At 43.4% G+C, this 20,845-nt stretch overlaps 1 protein-coding gene and 1 long non-coding RNA gene across 2 annotated transcripts in view; both read right to left on the bottom strand.

Annotated features, from left to right (window-relative positions):
• Nucleotides 1-11,746, bottom strand: part of vstm2a (V-set and transmembrane domain containing 2A) — a 97,188-nt gene extending 85,442 nt beyond the window's left edge. The window contains exons 1-2 of the mRNA XM_040047086.1: nt 11,139-11,746; nt 9,813-9,979 (exon numbers count right to left, since the gene is read on the bottom strand). Of these exons, the coding sequence (XP_039903020.1) occupies nt 9,813-9,979; nt 11,139-11,217 (246 nt within the window). The 5' untranslated portion in view covers nt 11,218-11,746. The remainder of the gene's footprint in view (nt 1-9,812; nt 9,980-11,138) is intronic.
• A 2,605-nt stretch (nt 11,747-14,351) lies between these two features.
• On the bottom strand, nt 14,352-14,927 carry LOC120743441. The gene is made up of 2 exons (XR_005698193.1): nt 14,880-14,927; nt 14,352-14,778 (listed from the first exon to the last, which is right to left on the bottom strand). It is a non-coding gene; the product is annotated as an uncharacterized LOC120743441 (long non-coding RNA).
• Between the last annotated feature and the right edge of the window lie 5,918 nt (nt 14,928-20,845).

Genomic DNA, 20,845 nt, shown 5'->3' with positions numbered 1-20,845 from the left:
GAGGAGGAGGCTGCATAAGCTGCAGTCAGACTATGATGGAGAGGCAGGGAGGCAGACAGTAAGGTCACTCAAAGAGCATGGCTGCCAATGGATTTTATGCTTCCTTGCTGTTACACCCAGTGGATTTATAAACTCACTTGTTGAGAGAGGTAAAGCTCGCAGTGGTTTGAGTGTTTTTTGGTCAAAGTGCGCAGGTGGATGCTTTATATAATGGTCGTTTGTATTCTTACCCCAGGCTTCAGCTGATCTCTATTTTCTCTGGCGGCTGAGGGTGACCTCGTATCATGTCCACCTCCTTTTTTTTCTTAAAAAAAAAAACATCTCGCTTTTAGAAACACATCCCAGTGCTGTGATGTGTTTCATGGAGATCTAGGTTTGAATCCAGCAGCAGTCTCACCATTCATGCACTCCAGGCAGTATTTGAGTAATGAAATGCAGTATACATTTTTAAACAGCACACATCTGCGCCAGGTCTGCAGCATCATCTCCGATTTTTTCTCTAAACCTTTACTTCAGCTTTGAAATTCATACTGTCAAGGTGTGGCCTTTATGATATTCCAGATATACAAAGATGTTTGTCCCCCCACACACACAGAATTACACTGATTTTAAGCTGCTTTTATTTTTATGTATTTATTCCCAACGTCTGTGGGAATAATACATAACTGAGAGCTCACAGAGCAGTGGCTGAAATGATCGGAACAGTTACCTCCACAGATAAAACTCAGCTTTTCTCCCGTTCCCTCACTTTTATCCAAACATAATCCCACACCAAATAGAATTACCAGTGGACGGGGTGGTAAAGATTTACTCAATAAATTGATCTTATGGCAAACAACAGTGGGCGGATTAGCTGGATAAAAAGAAGAGATCAAAGCCTGAAAAGATTTATATCCACCTCTTCAGAATAAGAGGGATTTAGGGTTTAAAACTAAAAAAAATCGCTAATGTATTTTTTAACATTCAAATGCATGGAAATGAGGCCCTGTCCATCATGCGTGACATAACCTTCAGGTAGGCTTTGTACATCTATGAGGAAGGTCAAAGCAGCAGCCTTTCCAGCCCGTATTCAGACAAGGATCAAATATTCTAAATTTGCGCCTTCACAATGGACTTGAAATGAAGCAATCAAAATGTAATTTAAGTGTAGACCTTCAGCTTTAATTTAAGGGGTTTAACAAAATATTGCATTAACCATTTATACATAGTGCTTCCATTTCCAGAGGCTCAAAAGTAATTCTCAAACCAAAATAATTAGAAATACAAATATTGTTTTCAGCAGTTTAATTCAAATCCTTTGTGAGCAATGACTGGCTGAAGTCAGAAATCTGAAAAAGTAAAACAAAGCCTGCACACTTATTCACATTTGTTGGAATGTTTTATAATGGTATGAATATTTAGGTATTAAATATTAATTGAAATAGCCACATTCATCAAAATGCTAGGTGTAATTTAAAAAACGCTAAACAAGCTTTTGGGTCTTACAGATCTTGTCCAGGTGTGTTTGGCAGGCAGGAGATGGGACCCAATGCAGGACTCGGAGAAGGAAAGTTAAACGCAGCTTTTAGAAGAACTCTTCATGAATACAAAACACTAAGCTTTACCAAGGAAACTGGAGAAACTAGAAAGCTAAGCTGTGAACGGAGAACTAGAAAACTACCATAACACGGAGGTCAAGACACAGCATGGAGAGGGTACGACACGACAACAAGCAGGGGATGACAGAGGACTGAAATACACAGCGGGGTAATCAGGAAACGGGAGACAGAAAGGAAACATGGCTGGGACTAATTGGGCAGGACGAGACAAGGGAAGCAACACAGAATACAGACACGGACCTTAGTAAAACAGGAAGCACACCAACTGAACTTACAGACACAGACTGAGATCACAATACTGACACAGTACAGAGGGAACACAAGGAAAGGGATAACTTAGACAGGAGACGTGGGAGCAGGGCAGGCACAGAGACACAGACTAAACAGAAACCAAAACCTAAGAACAAGCAAATCTTAGCAAGAATTAATCCGAAACATACAACAGTCTTAATCAAAACAAAAACACAGAGTCAACAGACTCAGGACCATGACAGGATTGTTCTAAGATTGGCAGATGGGTTAAAAATCAACATAAAATGGTGGATATATATATAAAAAAACCTAGCCACAACCATAAGCATATTACTAACAACCTCTCAAATATCAAGAGGTTGAACTGATGCAGTGATGCTACATTTTGGTCATTAGAGGTGGGCAGATTGATCCAAATATCGATAGTATCGACATCAACACTGGTATCAGTATTTAAACGATACTAATGCAATCAGTATTGGGGGGTTGGAGCCTATCCCAGCTGTCTTAGAGTGTGTATACCCTGGACAGTCTAACGCAGACCTGACACAGAGAATCACCAGTTAACTTAACCCCACTGCATCCCACTGAACTGTGTTATATACTTTTTTTATGAAAAATATCGTCATGTTAATTCTTTATAGCTTATAGCACATTTAAACAACAGAAGCTGACCAAAAGTCAGTTAAAGGGAGGCACATTTACATTCCAGGTCTCTAAAAAACCCACAGTATCTATATATAAGAAAACTGTGTTAACTAAACTGTTTTAGTTAGTCTGTGTTGATACCAACATTTGCGTATCACACAGCACTATTGGTCATTTAATTTAATGAACCAAATGAAGCGGATCTATCTCGCCAAAGTCAATAAGCTGTAAAAAAAATTGTGACGAAAAGGACTCGTCACAGGAGAGTCGTTTTTGTGCTCCAGTGCACACACTAAACCAACACGCAGGAGTTTTTTCTTACATTGCCTCAATACCTTAAAAAATTAGAAGCATCCTGTCTCTGAGTGATTTTGATGCATTTATTACTTCTATCAGGATGTCCTAAAAACTCCCTAAAAACCTTCAGTTGATCCAAAATGCTGCAGCAAGAGTCCTGACGGGGACAACAAAGACAGCATATTTCAAATATATCAAATTTATAGTATTCATAGTATTTCAATAAAGCGCTTCGGTCTTAGGCAGAGCCGTCAGCGTACATGGCCCCTCTTCTGTGGAACGAGCTCCCAGTTTGGATTCAGAGGACAGACACTATCTCTACTTTCAAGATTATGCTTATAGTTAGGGCTGGATCTGGTGATCCTGAATCCCCCTTTTGTTAGGCTGCTGGGGGGGGGGCTTCTATTGTTTCTAACCCTGTGTGGTTGCACACCACTCTGCATTTAATCATTAGGTATTATTAATCTCTGGCTACCTTTGACATCTACCACGATGTGAGCAACGACAGGATTTTTAGTCCTGTCTTTGCTCACATCGTGGTACATGGCTGCCTCTCTCTGAGTGTGGAGGTTTCTTCCTGCTTAAAGGGAGTTCTTCCTTCTCACTGTCACCAAGTGCTTGCTCAAACAGGGTCGTGTGATTGTTGGGGGCTTCTCCCTATTACTGTAGGGTCTACATACGTTTGCATGTTCTCCCCGTGTCTGCGTGGGTTCCCTCCGGGTACTCCGGCTTTCTCCCACCGTCCAAAGACATGCAGTTTGTGGGGATAGGTTAATTGGATAATCCAAATTGCCACTAGGTGTGAATGTGAGTATGAATGGTTGTCTGTCCTTGTGTGTTGGCCCTGCGACAGACTGGCGACCTGTCCAGGGTGTACCCCGCCTCTCGCCCTATGACAGCTGGGATTGGCTCCAGCACCCCCCGCGACCCTGAAAAGGATAAGTGGAAGCGAATGGATGGATGGATGGATGGCAATGTATGATTACACAGTAATAAATGGCCAGCCAACCAGGCGTATTGATAATTAATAAAAAACAGAAGACAGCAGATGTGGAAATCCCAGTGAAGAGCAAAAAAACTCTAAAGTGGTCCCAGTGATAATGGATTAAAAATGGATGAGAAACAAGGTCCAGTACTTTTGTCCATATAGTGCATGTTTTCACGCCACAGTGACTTCTTCCTAAAATGTTTTAATCTTTCAATACTGCCAAACACAGTGGAACAGGGTTCCTTTATCCTCCAGGTCAGGGACATTTTAAGGGCACCTGTAGAACAAAGCGATGTGGTTTTAATGTCTTAATGAGGCTAACTGGTGGGAACTCAAGAACAGCCTCAGAGACTAAAAATAAAGCAGTTGTAGAAGTTAGTTCAACTGGATTCATGAAAAGCAGAGTAATGGAACTATGAAGAAAAATCTGCATGATGCACCACAACTCTCACGCCAGTCCTCTCCAGCTCATTATGGCCATCTTGGAGAGCTGATTTGGAAAATGTACCCTGCATTGGAACTTGAAATAAAAAATTCACTGGTGCGGCACTTTGGTCTTTTTAAATGGCAGAAGTGCTTCACGAGACCACCAGTAAACTACTTTCCTCTGCTCTTAGCTTAAAAGCTTGCATCCACATATCCATTCATATAAATGTGCAGCATATTATATTCTTTTAGAGGTACACTTTAGTCCTTTTGGATTATAACCCAACATTCTGAAAACAATGCTGCATAATTATAGATGAAATGACAGGCGAGACAGCCTCTGTTAGAGAACGGCAGCCAAAGTGTCGTATAGACTGATGACCCCGTGTTTCCACAGCAATCTGCTCCTGTTCCGTAACAGCAAATGTTTAGCTCCCACTCATGCTCTGCGATCGCTCTCCTCCTCTCTGTGTGTCTTTACTCTCTGACTTGAATCAACAAAATCACAAGTGTAGCGAATCCCGTCAGCGGCACGACTCCTCTTTGTCATGGAGGTGTGAATATTTTGTTTCTGTCTGTCTGTGTTTGTGCATAATTATGAACTGGCAGCTCGTCATTTATAATCTGAGAGGAGAATCATTTAGCACTTGTTGTGGAAGCTGAAGCCAAACAGGTCTCTCTATTGACATGTTTGTTTTCCTTTCTTTTACTCTAATCTGTGTCCAAGGTAGGTTCGGGGAATTTTGGAAAAGCAATGAGCACAGATGCTTCATGAATATTATTTTTTTGTTATTCCAAAAGCTGATAAGTGAAAACGGCAACAAATTGAGCATAGTTTATTTTTTCTTATCTTAATCACGGTGCTAAAAACCTGCAAGTAGATAAATGTTCTAACTGAGAAGTCTCTGTCAGAAATAACCAGTGGAGCAGCAAATGCGGATTAATGCTGAAAATAGTCCCCATCAAATGCACCATTTCCTCCTGTTTTCATCTGACACTCAACACTGATCTCTTTTAACCCAAACCACAATCGTTCCTTGCTTTTCAAACAGTTAACTGTATGTAATAGTCTTTACTAAGCCCTAGTCAAACACGAATCTAAACAACCTTAACCAGAGCTTTAAAAATGATCAGATGTATTGATTTTTTATTCTTTGGATTTGATGATATTGTTATAGACTATATTACAACACAGAGTTTGCCCTCATGCATTAATAATTGTTTAGAAGATCCAAATGAATAGTAGAAAATATTATTATACAGCATCAATTTAATATTAATGGGAAACAGTGGGGGGGAAGCAGAAGTGGTTATCATCTTCTGAAGGGATTATCTCACCAAAGAATTCACATGCCCCCTACATCTACTCTTAGTCCACATGTTGGTCCTTTAACAAACAGAGAAAGCACAGGAAGAAGCCCTGTGACAGATCATTATTTTATCGGCAGTGATCTGAGTACACTTGACACAATTGTAAATTTTTTGCTACATGTTTATCGTCTGAGACTCTGTTCATGGATACAATTTCTAAGAGTCAAAAATGTTTTGAATCCATTTAAAATATTAAAATAATCTCTCCATACTGCCACTTTCCCACCAACGAAATCAAGCGAAAGACCAGTTTTAAAACATGTAAAACTCCAAACAAGTCTTCAGTGCAATCAGAGCTCGCAGTTTATAAACCATTTTCCCCCATAATAAACCATCATAACCCCTGGGCTATTTTCCTTTAAATTTTCACCTGAAAAAGCAGCCTCAAATGCACTCTGTCACAGCTCAGCGACTGCGAGGCCAAAATGAACAACCGTGGGCTCTGTGCTCCCGCGACACTTGGGAAAATTTGAAATACAATAAGACCCCAGGTCCCCATCACAGGGTCAGGGAAAGATCAGAAAAAGTCAACGCACAAATATATATTTTTACCGCATATCAAAAATATACACGAGCCAATGAATAGCATCCTGATAAAGAGGAGTCACTCGGTTTGTGAACGTGTTCTAAAAATTCTCAGCCTGCAACTCTGCAAAATATGATGTTATACAAATGATGCACTTTAGTCCTAGTAGTACTAGGTGGTCTCTTCACTGAGTGCATCACTTTACTACCTTTTAAAATGGCAGCTGTTTGAGTTCTATTAACAGGCACAGGCTGGCCTTGGTACAGGTATCTCCAGAAGACTAAATATTGCCAGGGCGCCTTGGTGTTCAGTGCTTTTGGTGCATTATTTAATAACCACCTCAACAGTGACCATTCTGTGATTAGGGTTGGGTTTGGCATATACTACATGCATACATGAATTTTAATAAAACAAAAGTTATTTATCTATTTAAAATCAAGTGCTAAACACTGTGAGTGATAATGGGCTGAAAATTGCATCAAAAAGAGGCGGGCATTAATCAAACCCTGACCTTAGATGGGTCACCGGTGACTCTTCAGTAGACTGCAGAATTCTAATAAAGGTGTTTCCTTCATGTGTGAGGCACACGTCTTGCTTTATCCCAGACCAGAGTAGACAGTTTGTCCTTGATGGTGTTTCAGAGCTGCTAAGGCCACATGTGCACTCTGTCCAGTGAAAAAGCTCCTCAAAACCACCACCAGACGTGGTGCAGCGGTTGGAGATCCTGCTGCTAGTCACTCATTCAATCGAACTGTCCAGTTTCTTGGACTCATACTGCAGTGCAGAGAAGCCACTATTGTGAGCACTGCTGAAAAAAACGAGGTCTGGCGATCGGTGGAGCAATGCACCACTTAGACAGAACTTGTGCATATAGAATTTCTGTATACACAAGTGCAATATATAGCACCTTGAGGTAACTGTTGTTATGGTTTTGGCACTAAAATAAAATAGAATTGAACTGAATAATGTGTTGGTTATAGATGGCACTGAGTTTAATACTGCTGACATGTTTAAGTTTAACTTATATTTCAACAACAGCAAAAATAGAGAAAACTGTGCTTATGTGGGTACACAAATGACCTGATTTAGCATTTTGTTAGAAGTTAATTCTAGTGCTTTACAAAAAATACCCATTACCAAATCCTGCTGCATATGGCAAACGTTAGATCTGATGCAGGCAGAAACTCCTTTCTTTACTGACTTGAGTGGACCTGGGAATGCTTCAGAAGAACTGAGTTTTACTATGAAATATTACATAAATTTGTGGATTTGTGTTACATTTTTCAGTGTCTACATGTCAGCCTGAATCCACTTTCTACTTATTCACTGAATGTATATTTGTAGGAATAGTCGATACTATCCCTCTGCAGTGTTGCCTCTGGGTAACACACCTACTTTCACACTTACAAAGTCATCTGATTTCGTCTTTCTTTTATTTCTACAATGACTGAAGTATTATAAAAACTGATAATGTTAGTTGTTTTACATGATAGAGCATCTAGGAAGAGATGCATGTGCTAACTGAAACCACACATTTAAATATAACATAAAAGCTCAAACACTGAAATATGAGTCACTCTTTTGAAGAGGGTTATAATGATACGACTTGACAGACTGTTGCAGAGTAATGCTAAAGTAATGTAACTAGCAGTGTAATGAGTTACCCATCCAATATGTAAGTTTAAAAAATGCATTATTTATTTTTTCTATGAAGGAACCCAACACTGATCCTACAGGAAGCTCCACAATGTTACAATGATAGAAAATGACTTTCAAACAGCACTGCACCATGGTGGAACAACAACCAGCCCAGTCTCATATATTAACATGTAAAACAATCCGAAAGAAGCAGTGCATTTGTTACATTCTGCACATGTTTTAAACTATGTATTTAGGATGCCTGTTTCCTACCTGGAACACATACGTTCTTCTAAGTTACGTGGCCTGACACTTTGTGGCTGAACTGCGGTGGTGCGGAAACACTTCCACTTTGCAACAATACCCTCAATTGTGGATCATTTAGGATGGAAGAAATTTTACAGACTGAATTGTTCCAATGGTGACAATCTACTACAGTCCCAGGCTCAAATTCAGTGCCTATACACAGGTCTGTATAATCCAGCACCTCGAAATGCAGTCTACATTTACAAACAGACGGACTTAGTTCAAAAAACAAGAAGTGTAGTTCATATAGTGTGTTTCTGTGTATATGTCCTTGCTTCATTTATTTTTCCCATCCTTTACCACTATTGTAAAACTTGTCACACAATAAAAGCCACAGGCAATAACTGCATATTTGCATTAAAAAAATAAAAGCTCACAGTAGAATAATTGTGCGGGTAAGAATTAAACCTGGGTCGTTAAGAGTTGCAGATAAAGTGTCCGCCCACCTACCCTTCCTCTGCACTATTTCAGCACTGAGCTGCTGTCTGTCTTCTCAAGTCTTTTCATATCATCCTTTCAAACATCCGCGTCTTACTTTCCGTGCATGCAGCTTGGATTTCCATAAACATTTGCATTCTAAGACATTGTGTTCATTTCCTCTAAATTTCCAGGAGACCAAGTGACTTCGTTCTCTATTACTCTCTCTCTCTCACACACACACGCACACACTCACTGCCATTCAAAGTGAAACACTGCAGGCCAAACACACACACACACAGCAGCTTTCATTCACACAGCCATCCCTGATAAGAAATATGGGTAACAATGTGATGTCTGCATCAATAGGCCACTTCAACCCAACATCCAAGAGTCATGTGGGATCAAACCCACATCAAAGCCTGGCCGACGCTGCTGTGAGAGCCGGGCAACAATGGAACAATAATTAAAGCCACATGGATATCCAGCTACCTCCCGTCACACACATCTCTCGCTTCCCCTTTGTCATAAAAATGTACAGATCACCGTTTGATGTCTGTCATGACAATACAACAGGCCTCGCACATCACGAAACACAGCTCCTCACCACACAACATGGAAGCAAGTCATTTCCATTCATTTGAATGCAGTAAACACTCTCATTCACTAAGCAGCTGATCATTATTTGCTGTCATAACCAGCAGTAATGCAGCAGCAATACATAACAAAATGCCAAAGAGCCTCCAATGCACTGTTAAATGAGGCAGCGTGCAGGAATATGCTTTGGCTGTATTGATTCAGCCACTTTTTATCCATCCATGAATAGTTGGGCTCATTTACTTCATTTATCATGTAATTAATATCCAGAACGAGCTAATTTTTTCCCTTTCCCACCCTCCACTTTTTTCTTTGATTAATGCTCTTATTTTTCTTCTTGATGGGGCTGCGTCCTGCTTGGAGTGCGGAGGGCTTTTTTTTTTTAACTGTTTCAGGGGAAAGTTGGAAGCCCAAGTAGTCAAACTGAACTTAGAGACACGGATTGAAAAGTTATGGAAATGAGAAATGTTTAACCGCTTCGGGGAAGCAGCTGGGGGTGGGGGGTTGAAGGTAAGAAAAAGTTCCAGAAAAGAAAACAAATACCCAAAAACTTAATGTTCTGTCGGCTACAGAGGCACGAGGTTTGATAGCATAAGGTGCTTGTGCGGAATAGCAGGGGATACAAACTGGATGCCCTTATTTCCTTCATGAGTGGGTGTGCTCCAAGCAAGCCTCGCACAGCTCTTGACAGGGAAAGGGCACGCGCCGAGAGAGATGTAGAGAGAGAGAGGGAGAGATCCCCTTGTACCTCTTGAGCATCGATGTCCTCCTCGCTGTCACTCGGCTCCGGCGCTTTCACGAACCACCACTGGATCTCCAAATACACGGAGGCGGTTCCGCTTTGGAACGCGCACGCCATTTCTATGTTTTGACCCTCTTTGACGGTCATGTTGGAGGGCAGGTCCGTGAACCGACCTGCGGATGAGAGAAGGAGTGGGGGGAGGAGGGGGTGAGGCGGGGGTAATAATGATGAGGCTAGTTTGTGCGTCGTCTACACGCACAGAATCACTCGAGTCTCCTGCTCGCTGATGGCCGCAGCAGCTGCGTTACTGAGGCACACGTTAGACGAAAGGTGCCTTCTTGTTTTTAATTAGAGAGCACCCCCCCACACACACTCCCCAGCACCACCATCACCACCGTCACATATAATGACGCGTCTTCATCTGGAATTTACGTAACACACGCTGCTACATTATTCACAAACTAAATTGGAACAGCCATCCCCCCCCCCCCCTCCCCAAAAAACCTTTCCTATTATACATGCGTGTATCTTTGTAGCCACAGTGGAGCTGGTTGAAACCGCGTTAAAAATTCCAACTAAGCTTCGTGGTGTTTGCCTGAGTGTGATTCAGTCCACGGGTGTTTTTTTTTTTTTAAAAAGCACAGATTGATAAAAGAGTTTGGTTTGAAGGGGCTGTAGCCTTCTGTGGAGCGGTGACGACATGACATTTGTAAACTTTTAAACCAAACCGTCGTTTACGTCCTTTTCGACAAACTCCCGGTTAAACTGTTTAGAGCTTTGTAGCTGCGATGTGGCCAAAGGCGAGCGTGAGAGAGCCCGCACCGACGCAGTTTGAAAGTGGCGAGCGACACCAAGCAGCCACACGGAATCCGGAGCGTCAGCTTTTCAGGAGCGCGGACAGACGCAGGCAGCTGCAGCTGTCCGCGGTGCTGAAAGCTTCTCATGAAAGGCAGCCTTTAAGACAAGTTTTATCTCCCCATCAAGCGTCGCCGTGAAAGAGGTGCAAGGGGGGGAAGAGGGGGAAGGAGCTCCCCCCTTCTCTTCTGAACGCGACGTGAAACGACTTGATCTGAAACAATCACCAGTTGCATTTTTTTTCGGCATCAGCTTCAGGAGAAACATTCATTCTGAGATCGCTTTCCCTTTCTTTTTTCTCCAGTCACTTAAAAAAATCCCTTCACAACAGCCTCTTTTCCCCGTTTTCCGCCAGCAAAGCTGCGCACTTTTAACACTTTCTCCCACCAGTGCAGAGCAGCAAAGCCAGACACGATCGCGCTCGCACGCCAACATTGTTTTTCCCCCTTTTTGGTTAAGAAAATATGCCATCCTTACCTTCAAAAGAGAATCCGAATTGAACGCAAAATCCGGTTAAGAAAACAAATCCAACAGTATCGTGTGAGGTCCACATCATTCCAAGATCAAGGGGCTCGTTTTTCTTTTTACATCAGCCGGAGGAGGATAGAAAAAAGACGAATCTTTCCAAGGGGGCGAAGAGGGGGGAAAAATCCTGCACACCAGCAAAATCAAACAGTTGCTGGGCGAGTGTGTTTAAACGGAGATTTCAGAAGGCTGAACATGCTGGAAAGCTACAGCTTGTCGTTGCCGAAGTTCTTTTTTTCTCCTTCCTTCTCTTTCTCTGTGCCTCTCTGCGGGAGAGACTGTCGACTGCCTGGTTGCACTGAAGTCTGTGAAATAACCGTGTTGCGGTCTTCTTCTGCGCTACCAGAGAGACGTCAGTCTAGTGGATCACTGTGGCATCCACACTCTCCCCACACCTCTGCAAATCTAGTCCTCATCCGGCCCTTTTTCCTGTCACCTTGACCGCTTAATTTAAACAAAAGCAGCACCGAGCGTTTGCTTTACAGTTACTACTTTTTAACGAGCTTATTTTATTTGAACATTTTTGCAAATGATGCCCAAATGATGCGAATGCAGATTTTTAAAGGTCCTACTTATTCACAAAACTTCAGTTTTGTGAAAGAGAACCTTAAAGTTTGTCTAACATGCACAAGAGCGCGTATTAAATGTGGGTGTGTCGAAATCTGGTGCACTCACGCACGTCTAAATATTGTAGCTTCACAAGTGAGCAAATAAGAAAGATGACAGTTTGGAGGTGGGTCATGGCAGGGCAAGCATAACATGTCCCGAGTCATTAAGCTAAAAGAGAGCCTGCTGGAATTTGCTATTAGTCTCCCGGAAAGAGTGAGAACATTTTGGCCTTTGATGCAGTGCGTACATATCGTGGCACCACTAATGTCTGCTCATAACGTGAATGGAGATCATTCATTCTTTGGGGAGGCGGACAGGTGTGTATAGGTCGACTGGCATAAAGTCAGAATTCAGGAGTGATGGGAATAACGTGTTACTAACGGCGTTACTTTTTTCAGTAATCTAACTAATTACTATTTCTATCTTACAACGCCGTTACCGTTACTAACAAGAAAATGCGGTGTGGTTGCGTTACTATTTTTCAACAACCAGACGGTTGAAGCTGTCTTCAGCTTACGGCACCTTACCGCATCAGAAGTAGCTGCCTACTAGAAAATCTAGTAGACAGCTAGATAGACAATCTAGGTAGACAATCACTTTCGCCCGCTTAAGCTGCAGCAGGCAGCTTGATGCCTGATGATCACTTTTTGGCACAACACCTGGAGCTAAGGGAGCAAAACAATTGCATAAGTGCTGCTGTTTGACTGAGGAAGCATAAACGACTTTATGACTTTATGACATGACCACTTAAAGATAACAAAGCAACAAGGTGATATATACCAGTTTTTAAATTGTGTTGATAGGCCACCTAAAACCAGAGTAATGCTAAATTATATATACATATTTTTTTCCTGAATAGTTTTGTCACGTTTACTGTCTAAGGACAGCGCAGTGAGCACTCTCTGCTTATGAGAGTGCTTGCTAGAGTTTAAAAAACAAACAAAAAAAAAAACCTGCCCCTTCCTGTTGCTGGAAAAACGCACCATGTCGGCCAATCAAAAATGATATGCCAACATGACATTTGGTTGTTTAGGAAGAGGGGGAAGTTTTAGGAGTGACCGCGAGAGAGAGAGAGAAAGACAGCAGAAAAAGAGAGAGAGCTTTGAGATGTGAGAGATTTATGATTTTTAGCTGTTTGGAGTGTGTAGTTAATGTGTTGTCTTGTGTAGTTGGTGTGTAGTGTTGTGTGTTAGACAGTGTTGGGTAAGTTACTTTAAATTAGTAAATTAGTTACATTACTAGTTACTTCTATCAAAAGTAACTCAGTTACTTCAAGTTACTCATTACTTTCAAAGTAACTAGTTACTAGGGAAAGTAACTTTGTTTTTACTCAGAATTCTGTTTTTAATATTGTGTTGCTTCCCTCACTGGATACCCAGCAAGGATGCCAGTCTTCTAGCTTGCTTACATGTTAGCACTATCTTGCCACAAGTGCTCTGTGCCACCTACCAACAGAAAGGAAAAAATAATGTGCATATTTCCACGAGAGAAATCACACGCCTGGACCGTCGTTGACCGCCGCCATGATTCTAGCCTACGTCACAGCGTCACGTGCGCTATTTACATCCAACACAAAAAGTGCAGTCGTGGTGCTTTCGATGTACTCAGAACAGAAATTCTGCCTTCCAAATAGAGATTGACAGACCACGTGACATTCACGCATTGCATTGTGGGTACGAGTGGCAACAAAATCAAAACACTCCATCAAGCGCTAGTATTTCCAGTGCTGGTAATCATTAATTCTGCGGTTTTAATCCCTATTTGCATTTTATTTGGTCCAAAAACAGTTATGTACAAAACGACGGAGAACACGGCAGGTCCGTACAGAGACAGAGTTCACGCAAAGGCAAAAAAAAAGTACGAGGAAAAAATCAAAGGAGTGAAAGAGTCAGACCCATACGAGCCTACAGAGTGGAGTAAGTACTGCCCAACTTTCATCACACACATATTTATTATTATATGGTCCTACGTGTGAGTGCATACACTCACAAAATGTTTAGTAACTTCAGATCCTGCAACAAGCCCAGGTGCAGTTTACTTTGGTGATTTGGACGATTCCATCTCACAGCTGTTGTTAAATTTCTTTTCCTTTATCTTCTGTACAGGCCAACGTGTCAGGGTTCCTGGGTCGTTGACCCAGTGATTTCAGTTTGTTCATGTTCAGTTTAGTTCGCCACATTAATGTTCTCACTTCCTGTTTTTTCCCCCGTGTCAGCTTGTCTCCCGTGTCATTAGTCAGATTATGTTCAGCCCTGTACTCACCTGTTTCCAATCATTGTCATCGTTCAACCTGTGTATTTAAGTTCCTCGGTTTCACCAGTTCTCTGTCGTGTCATTGATGTACGTCTGATGTTAGTGTCGTCTGTATGTTCAGTTAGCCAGCCAGTCCTTTGTTCAGTCAGTCAGCCAGCCAGCCAGCCATTTCCTCCCTCTGTACCGTATGCTCACTCCTTCGGCAATAAACATCCACCTTCACCTACCTGCCTGTGAGTCCAGCGATTGGGTCCTCCTTCTCTCGTCCACGACACTACTCCTGACACAACGCATGTATTTGTCGTTTCAGGTTGTAGTATTACGCAACATTTTCAGATCTAATAGAAATAAAATAAGTGTTTCATAATTCACTCAATTTATTGTCTTTATTTATAACTGACATTATTGTTTCATTCTATTATAGAATCTCACAAGAAAGAGTCAAAATTGTATTCCATTGTGCTTTATTAGCTGCTTCGGTGAAAAACAATGCAAAAAAACCCCCCAAAACATATCAAAACAACATACTGGAAAATGGTTATTCATCACTTGATTGCTTCAATACAACACTTGAGCACATGTATGCGGGACGTTTCGTGGCTGTTTCGATCTCGCTCTCTCTCTTAACCGATCAAATCTGGCTGTGGTAGCAGCTTTAAACTCGGTCTGACCCAGGCTGATAGAGGGGCCCAGTCTGGATCACATTCCTGCATTTTGTAGGCTGGTTTTCCTACAAAACACAACAAACATTAGCCCGCAAAGCCACAGTGAACAAAGCAGCATAGCACAATGTTATGATAAATTACGTAATAACTACAACAGAAGGCGTACCTTTGTGGAAATGCTTGGAGCAGACTAACCTGTGAGCTGGAGTGTTCTGGGACGTTATATTTGGTCTTCGAATGGCTGCAATCCAGGCCATCCGTCGCCTCTTTGTTACTTCGGTAACACGGCTTGAACAATTTCTCTTCCACGACGTAATCCGATAACAACCGATCTCTTTACCCGTCAGCTTCCCGTGGCTGTCGTGCGACCGGCTATTGCAGTTAATAATACAGCAGCTTCTTGCCATTCTTTGTGTTTCTTTTTATCGCTGTGTGACTGTTTTCTTGTGAAAGCCTGCGTGCGCTAGTACCGCTTGCCACTCGTACCTACAATTCTTTGCGGCTTTACCCCAGAAATGATGTCACATTTTCAATCTCTATAGGAAGATGTAGGTAACACCAGACTGCAGATGAGCTGCATACAGGGCTGGACTGGGACAAAAAAATATAGGAAAAATCATAAAGCCTTTGAATGAAAACAAACACTGTTGTGACAGTGATGTACACTCTTTTGATGGTATATATGAATCAATCTATCAATCCTTTGTTGTAAGATTTAGATAATTATTTAATAAAAGCTAGATATTTTAAACGAGAATAAGAAAGAAAAGTATATCTTTGTGCCCCCCTTTCCCTGTTAATGCCCCACCTGGACCCCTGGCAAAAGCTTTGCTAGACCCGCCCCTGCACAGTTACCAGCTGTCAGCTACTTAGAAAAGGATCCTGGTGTTATTTGTCTCTCAGAAACAGTTCATAACTTCCCTTCAACTCATTCATGTCACCTAAAAGGTAAACCTGTTTCTCCATCACCTGTTCAGCTCTGATGATTCAGTAAGGACATCTCCTGGTTTCATCTTCATGTTTCCCTCTCACCACATATCCAAACCGACATCATGACCTGCAGTTTTACAGCTGTGGCTCCAGCAAACATCAGCTGATACTAGAAATTAATATTAAATAAATTCTAACAACAGCTGATCAAGCTTAAACGTGCTGCTGTTGTTTAACGCGACATTCACCGGTTTCCTCTTTCTGGCGCAAAGTGGGCGATAAATAAACAAGAGAGAAAAGCCGATCAGCTGATCATTGATCAGTTTCTTGATTGAAGTAGAAACAGGAGAGGGAGGGAGAGAATGAAAGAAGAAGAGGCAGCTGTGCAGCATAACGACAGAATAACTCCAGCTTTGTGTCTTTTTCATTGTAGCTGAAGTACGGGACAAACTGTTCCTTTTTCATCTCAATACAAAAATAATATTTTCTCTGAATACGAGAATTCCGTTTTTTAGGGGACGGTTGGAAACTCTAATAATTAACCTTATGAACAAAATAAAGTTCACTATCAGTAACTTCAAAGCACCCACCCAGCTGTATAGAAACTCCGTCATGCTAGCTAGAACGCAGTACGAGTTATTGTAACTGACTCTAAAAAGTCAGCATAACCAAAATAAACTCCACCTAAACTTGGTTTATATCTGACCCAGATAGACTGCAGGTCATAACTGCTTACCTGAAGTTCAGTTCACCTGACACTCGGCCACCTCGGGTCTCTCCTCTTGCCTCCCTTTTCCTTCATCCACCTGCTGGCCTCCACCACTTGCTAATGTTACTGAATCTGTGGAAGCTCCGCGATAGCCACCACACGAAGTAACAAATAACGACCCTATCTAACTCCCAGTAATGATTAACGCGTTCCTGATTTTGGCATAATAACTAGTTACCGTGCTCGCTACTACAATAATAACGTAGTTACTGTAACGCGTTACTTAATAACGTGTTAGTCCCAACACTGGTGTCAGAACAATCAGATGACTGCTGTCTCCAGGTAGAGAACAGGAGGACTGATACACCTGCTATCAGACCAGCAGGTATCAGGCTGTGATGTTCTCCTTTATAGTGGACACAAATATTTGGAGTGGCACAAATAATTTGTGTGGCATCTTAGTGCAGCGGTCCCCAACCCCCGGGCCTCGGACCGGTACCGGCCCGTGAGTCGTTTGGTACCGGGCCGCGAAAGTTGAGGCTCAGGTCTGAAATGTGTGGTTTTCAGGGTTTTTATTGATTTTCAGCGTTATTTTATTATCGTTTTTATCGTTAACTCGGTTTTCCTGGGTCTTTTCACGTGTGTTATGAATAAATCTTCTTTTTTTCGGTACCGGTACTAGTTTTATTTTGTTGTATTTGACACCTCAAAGGCCGGTCCATGAAAATATTGTCAGGCATAAACCGTCCGTGGTGCAAAAAAGGTTGGGGACCGCTGCTCTTAGTGAATGCAGAACAGCTGATTGTTCTGTGAATAGTTTGAAATGGTTATTAAAAAAGAGGGTAAAAGGTAAATGGCTGCAAATAACTTTGTTGTTTGCAAAACTTGTGCATAGGATTTTAAAATTAACAATTTATATTTGCATTTAAAGTTATGAAATATGATGCATTAAACATGTTTGTGGTTACAGTAAAAAATACAACTTTTTCTACTCAGATTTTATGTTTTTTGTCTGATTTTAAATCAATTGTGTTAATACAGTTTGTCAAAATGTAAACATAACTGTATATTCAGACACGTGAGGTTGTGCTGAAAAGGATGATACCAAACAAGGCAAAGTAAATAGTTTTTAAAGGTGAAATGTAGAGGAAACATCAAAAGTAGTAAAAATTATACCCTGGGAAAAATGTTAAACATTTTTTTTCAAAGTATCACAATAGTTACTTTTCAAGTAATTAATTACTTTTAGAATCTTGTAACTCAGTTACTTTTTTTGAAGAAGTAACTAGTAACTATAATTAATTACTTTTTCAAAGTAACTTGCCCAACACTGGAATTCATTTAGCAACAGTTGCCTGTTCACAGTGTGCTACAGTTTTTTCTCAGTCACCTTGGTATTTTCCCCACGAGTTGAAATTCTCAATCGGTAAAACCTGTTTCTTATAAGAGTTAAAAATGAATCAAGACATTACAGATGATACGTCAAAGGCTGCTGCTCTCCCAATGTTCCTCCGACATCCTGTCAATCACAGCAATAAAGATGTTTGGTCATTTGTTTGAAACACAGTCTTAACAGTGAGGCCTGATTATTTTCACTCACATTTACACAGAATTCCTTCCTTTGTAAAGACGAAGAGCACAAACATGTCCATGTATCACTGCAGAGCAACTTGTTGCCCTGTTTGATATGGAGCGAGTGGAAGCAGCAAAAAAACAGACACATTACATGTGCGTTACAGATGGCTGCAGAGTGTGGTTCAATTTCTTACTCTTAAAACCCCCAAATTACTATCCAAAATATACAGAATGCTTTCTAAAACAGATGAATCAATATCACTTCCTATTGCAAAATGGGAAGCGGATTTATCAGTTAACTTAGACCTAAACTTCTGGTCTCAGATATGCTTAAAAACCTTTCATCTAATTAGAAATCCCAGTCTTCAATTAATTCAATACAAAATATTACATAGAGTGCACTATACAGGTCATCGGATGTTCAAGATGGGCTTTACGTCTACCAACAACTGCTCACACTGCCAAACCAATTCACCGGACAATTATATCCACGCTCTTTGGTTCTGTCCACCAGTTCAGAAGTTTTGGCGCGAGATATGTGAAGACTTATCGAAGTGTCTGAAATGTAACATTCCAACTTCCCCCTTAGTGTGTTTGTTGGGCAGCTTAGATAATGTCACTTCAGAAAAGAATATAGCCCATATGGTTTTCACTGCCCTATGCATAGCCAAGAAAACTGTCCTCATGAACTGGAAAAATAAAAACAATCTTAATTCTAACCAATATAGAAATTATCTATTAGATTACATTAGTCTTGATACAGCCTCTGCCACCACATCAGATCAATTGCTCTGGGCTCCTTTGATCAGCTCCATCACCTAGTGGGGGTGGGGGGGTCTGAGTTTGGTCCCGCCTTCACTGTTGTGATTGGTGTGGGGGTAGGGACAGGCTTAGGGCATCGGGGGGTTCCCCGGAGGCATCTTCCTTGGGGGGCTCAACCCGGGAGAGCGGTCATGTCCGGTTAGGGGCTCTGTTGGCTCTCAGGTGACTGTTTCCTCGTGGCTGCGTGCAGCGGGGCTAGGGGAGGGTCTGTGCTGACGGACGTGGGTTACTGACCTGGTAGCCTGGCTGCCCCTGGGTGGGTCCGGGATGGGCGTGAGGTTCTGGGGGCGCTCCGTCTCTGGGCTGGGGCCCTGGCCGGGCCTCGGGGGCTTGGGTCCTGGTTGGTGTGTTGCCGGGGTTGTGGGCGGGTGGGTGCATGGGGGCCCATCCCTGGCGCAGGGTGCCGCCGGTGCGTCGAGCCACCTGGGGGGCTCTTCAACTGGTGGGGGAGATTGTCACATCTTGCAGGAGCTTTCCTCTCTTCAGGAACTCTCTCTGCAGGAAGGGGAGATACAGGAGAGGTGGAGGAAGATCTCAGCCTGGGCGTCTATTGTCTTATGTAGTCTGGAAGATGAGTGGATGGTGGGGTGGGTGCAGTTTTCTCTGTGGTGGGGTTGGGTGGACTGTCCCAGGCTCTGTGGGGCCGGGCGGCGCTGCTGCACTGGGCCCCGGTCTGGATGGGCCTGGGCCCCCTTTCCCTGGCGGGTCGCGGAGTATTGGGGTGCCTACTGGGGTCAGCGAGGGAGCTGGCCCCAGGGAGGGGTCACTTGCCCCTCCCTTCCTTCCCTCCCCATCTCCAGCTGCCTCCCTCTTCCCGCTCCACCACAACCACCCACACATGCAGGGCCTTGGAGTAGGGGTATGTCACCAGGGTGCAGAGGAGGCTACCCCCCCCCCCCTTCTGTCCCCTTCTGGCTGCCTCTGCCTCAATTTTATCCCACAACTTAGACATTCACATTACTCACACTCTCATTACACATACATATAGGATCTTGGGGGTGGGCACGCTACACGGACTCCAAAAGACCATCAGGGGGTACACCTCACCCCTGGCGTCGTTGCCCACCCCTCAATTTTAAATACACATAGACATTGAGGGCTATCAGGAGGGACTATGCGCTTACCTGCTGCTCTCTGGCAGGTAGCTCCATGCCCTCCTGGGTTTTAAATGCACCTTAGAACACACATGCATCAACACTACAATGAGCGGGTGGAGGGAGGTTTGGAGTCTTCTCTCACCCCCATTTTCTGTGGCCTGCTGGAGCGGGGGGGCTAGGAGGAGGAGTTGGCCGTCCGACTGCGGTCTGGAGTGTGGGGCCTCCCTGCTGCTGCGGAGTCGGGGCGGTCTGCCTCTCCCCACCGCAGGGAAAAGGGTAACACCACCTGGGTCTGGGTGCAGTTTCCCCCTCCAGGGTCAAGGGTACCTAGACCCGGTTCGTAGAGTACGCTTGGGCAGTGTGATCGTGTGTACAGCGTCTCTCTATGTCTGTCTCCACGTTGGTTGAGTGTGGAGTAAGTGCATATGAGAGCATGAGGGTGGGAATGGATGTTTGTATCTGTGTGTGCCTGTATGTCTGTGTCTATATGTCAGGTTGGGTATCAGACGCCACCTCTCTGGGGACATCTCAGGCCCTCCAAGGTTTGGAGGCCTATCTCCCCCCACCACCACTTCCCCTGCCAGTGGCGGACTCCCTCAGACATCGGTGCGTTGGTGGTTCTTTGTGTCTGGGGATGGGCGTCCAGGTACACACCGGCTCACTCCTTGGCGGCCGCTTATCGGGGCCTGGAGCCTGGGGCTCGCTCGGGCCACTTCGGAGGTGGGGTGCCCCCGGCCTCTCGGCCTGGGGCTCGGTCACTCAGGCGCAGCTGGCTGCCGGCGGAGCTCACGGGCACGTCACTGCAACCCCCCCTGGCTTCTGCTCCGCGGCTGCTGAGTGAACCCTCATCTGGGACTCTCCTCAGCTCTTTCTGGGACAGTGGCGCGGCTGCCCCTCTGTTGGTCTTCCTTGGTCTCTTGTGTTCTGGGGGCCTCTGGATGTCTGGAGTTTTGATCTCCTCCATACCTGCTTCATGCCCTGGAGGACGGGGCTGTGGCC

Source organism: Simochromis diagramma, unplaced genomic scaffold (genome assembly GCF_900408965.1).
Source record: "Simochromis diagramma unplaced genomic scaffold, fSimDia1.1 OVJJ01000715.1, whole genome shotgun sequence".
Taxonomy (NCBI): domain Eukaryota; kingdom Metazoa; phylum Chordata; class Actinopteri; order Cichliformes; family Cichlidae; genus Simochromis; species Simochromis diagramma.
Note: the sequence above shows the minus strand (reverse complement) of the source record. Positions and strands in the feature narration are given on the sequence as shown.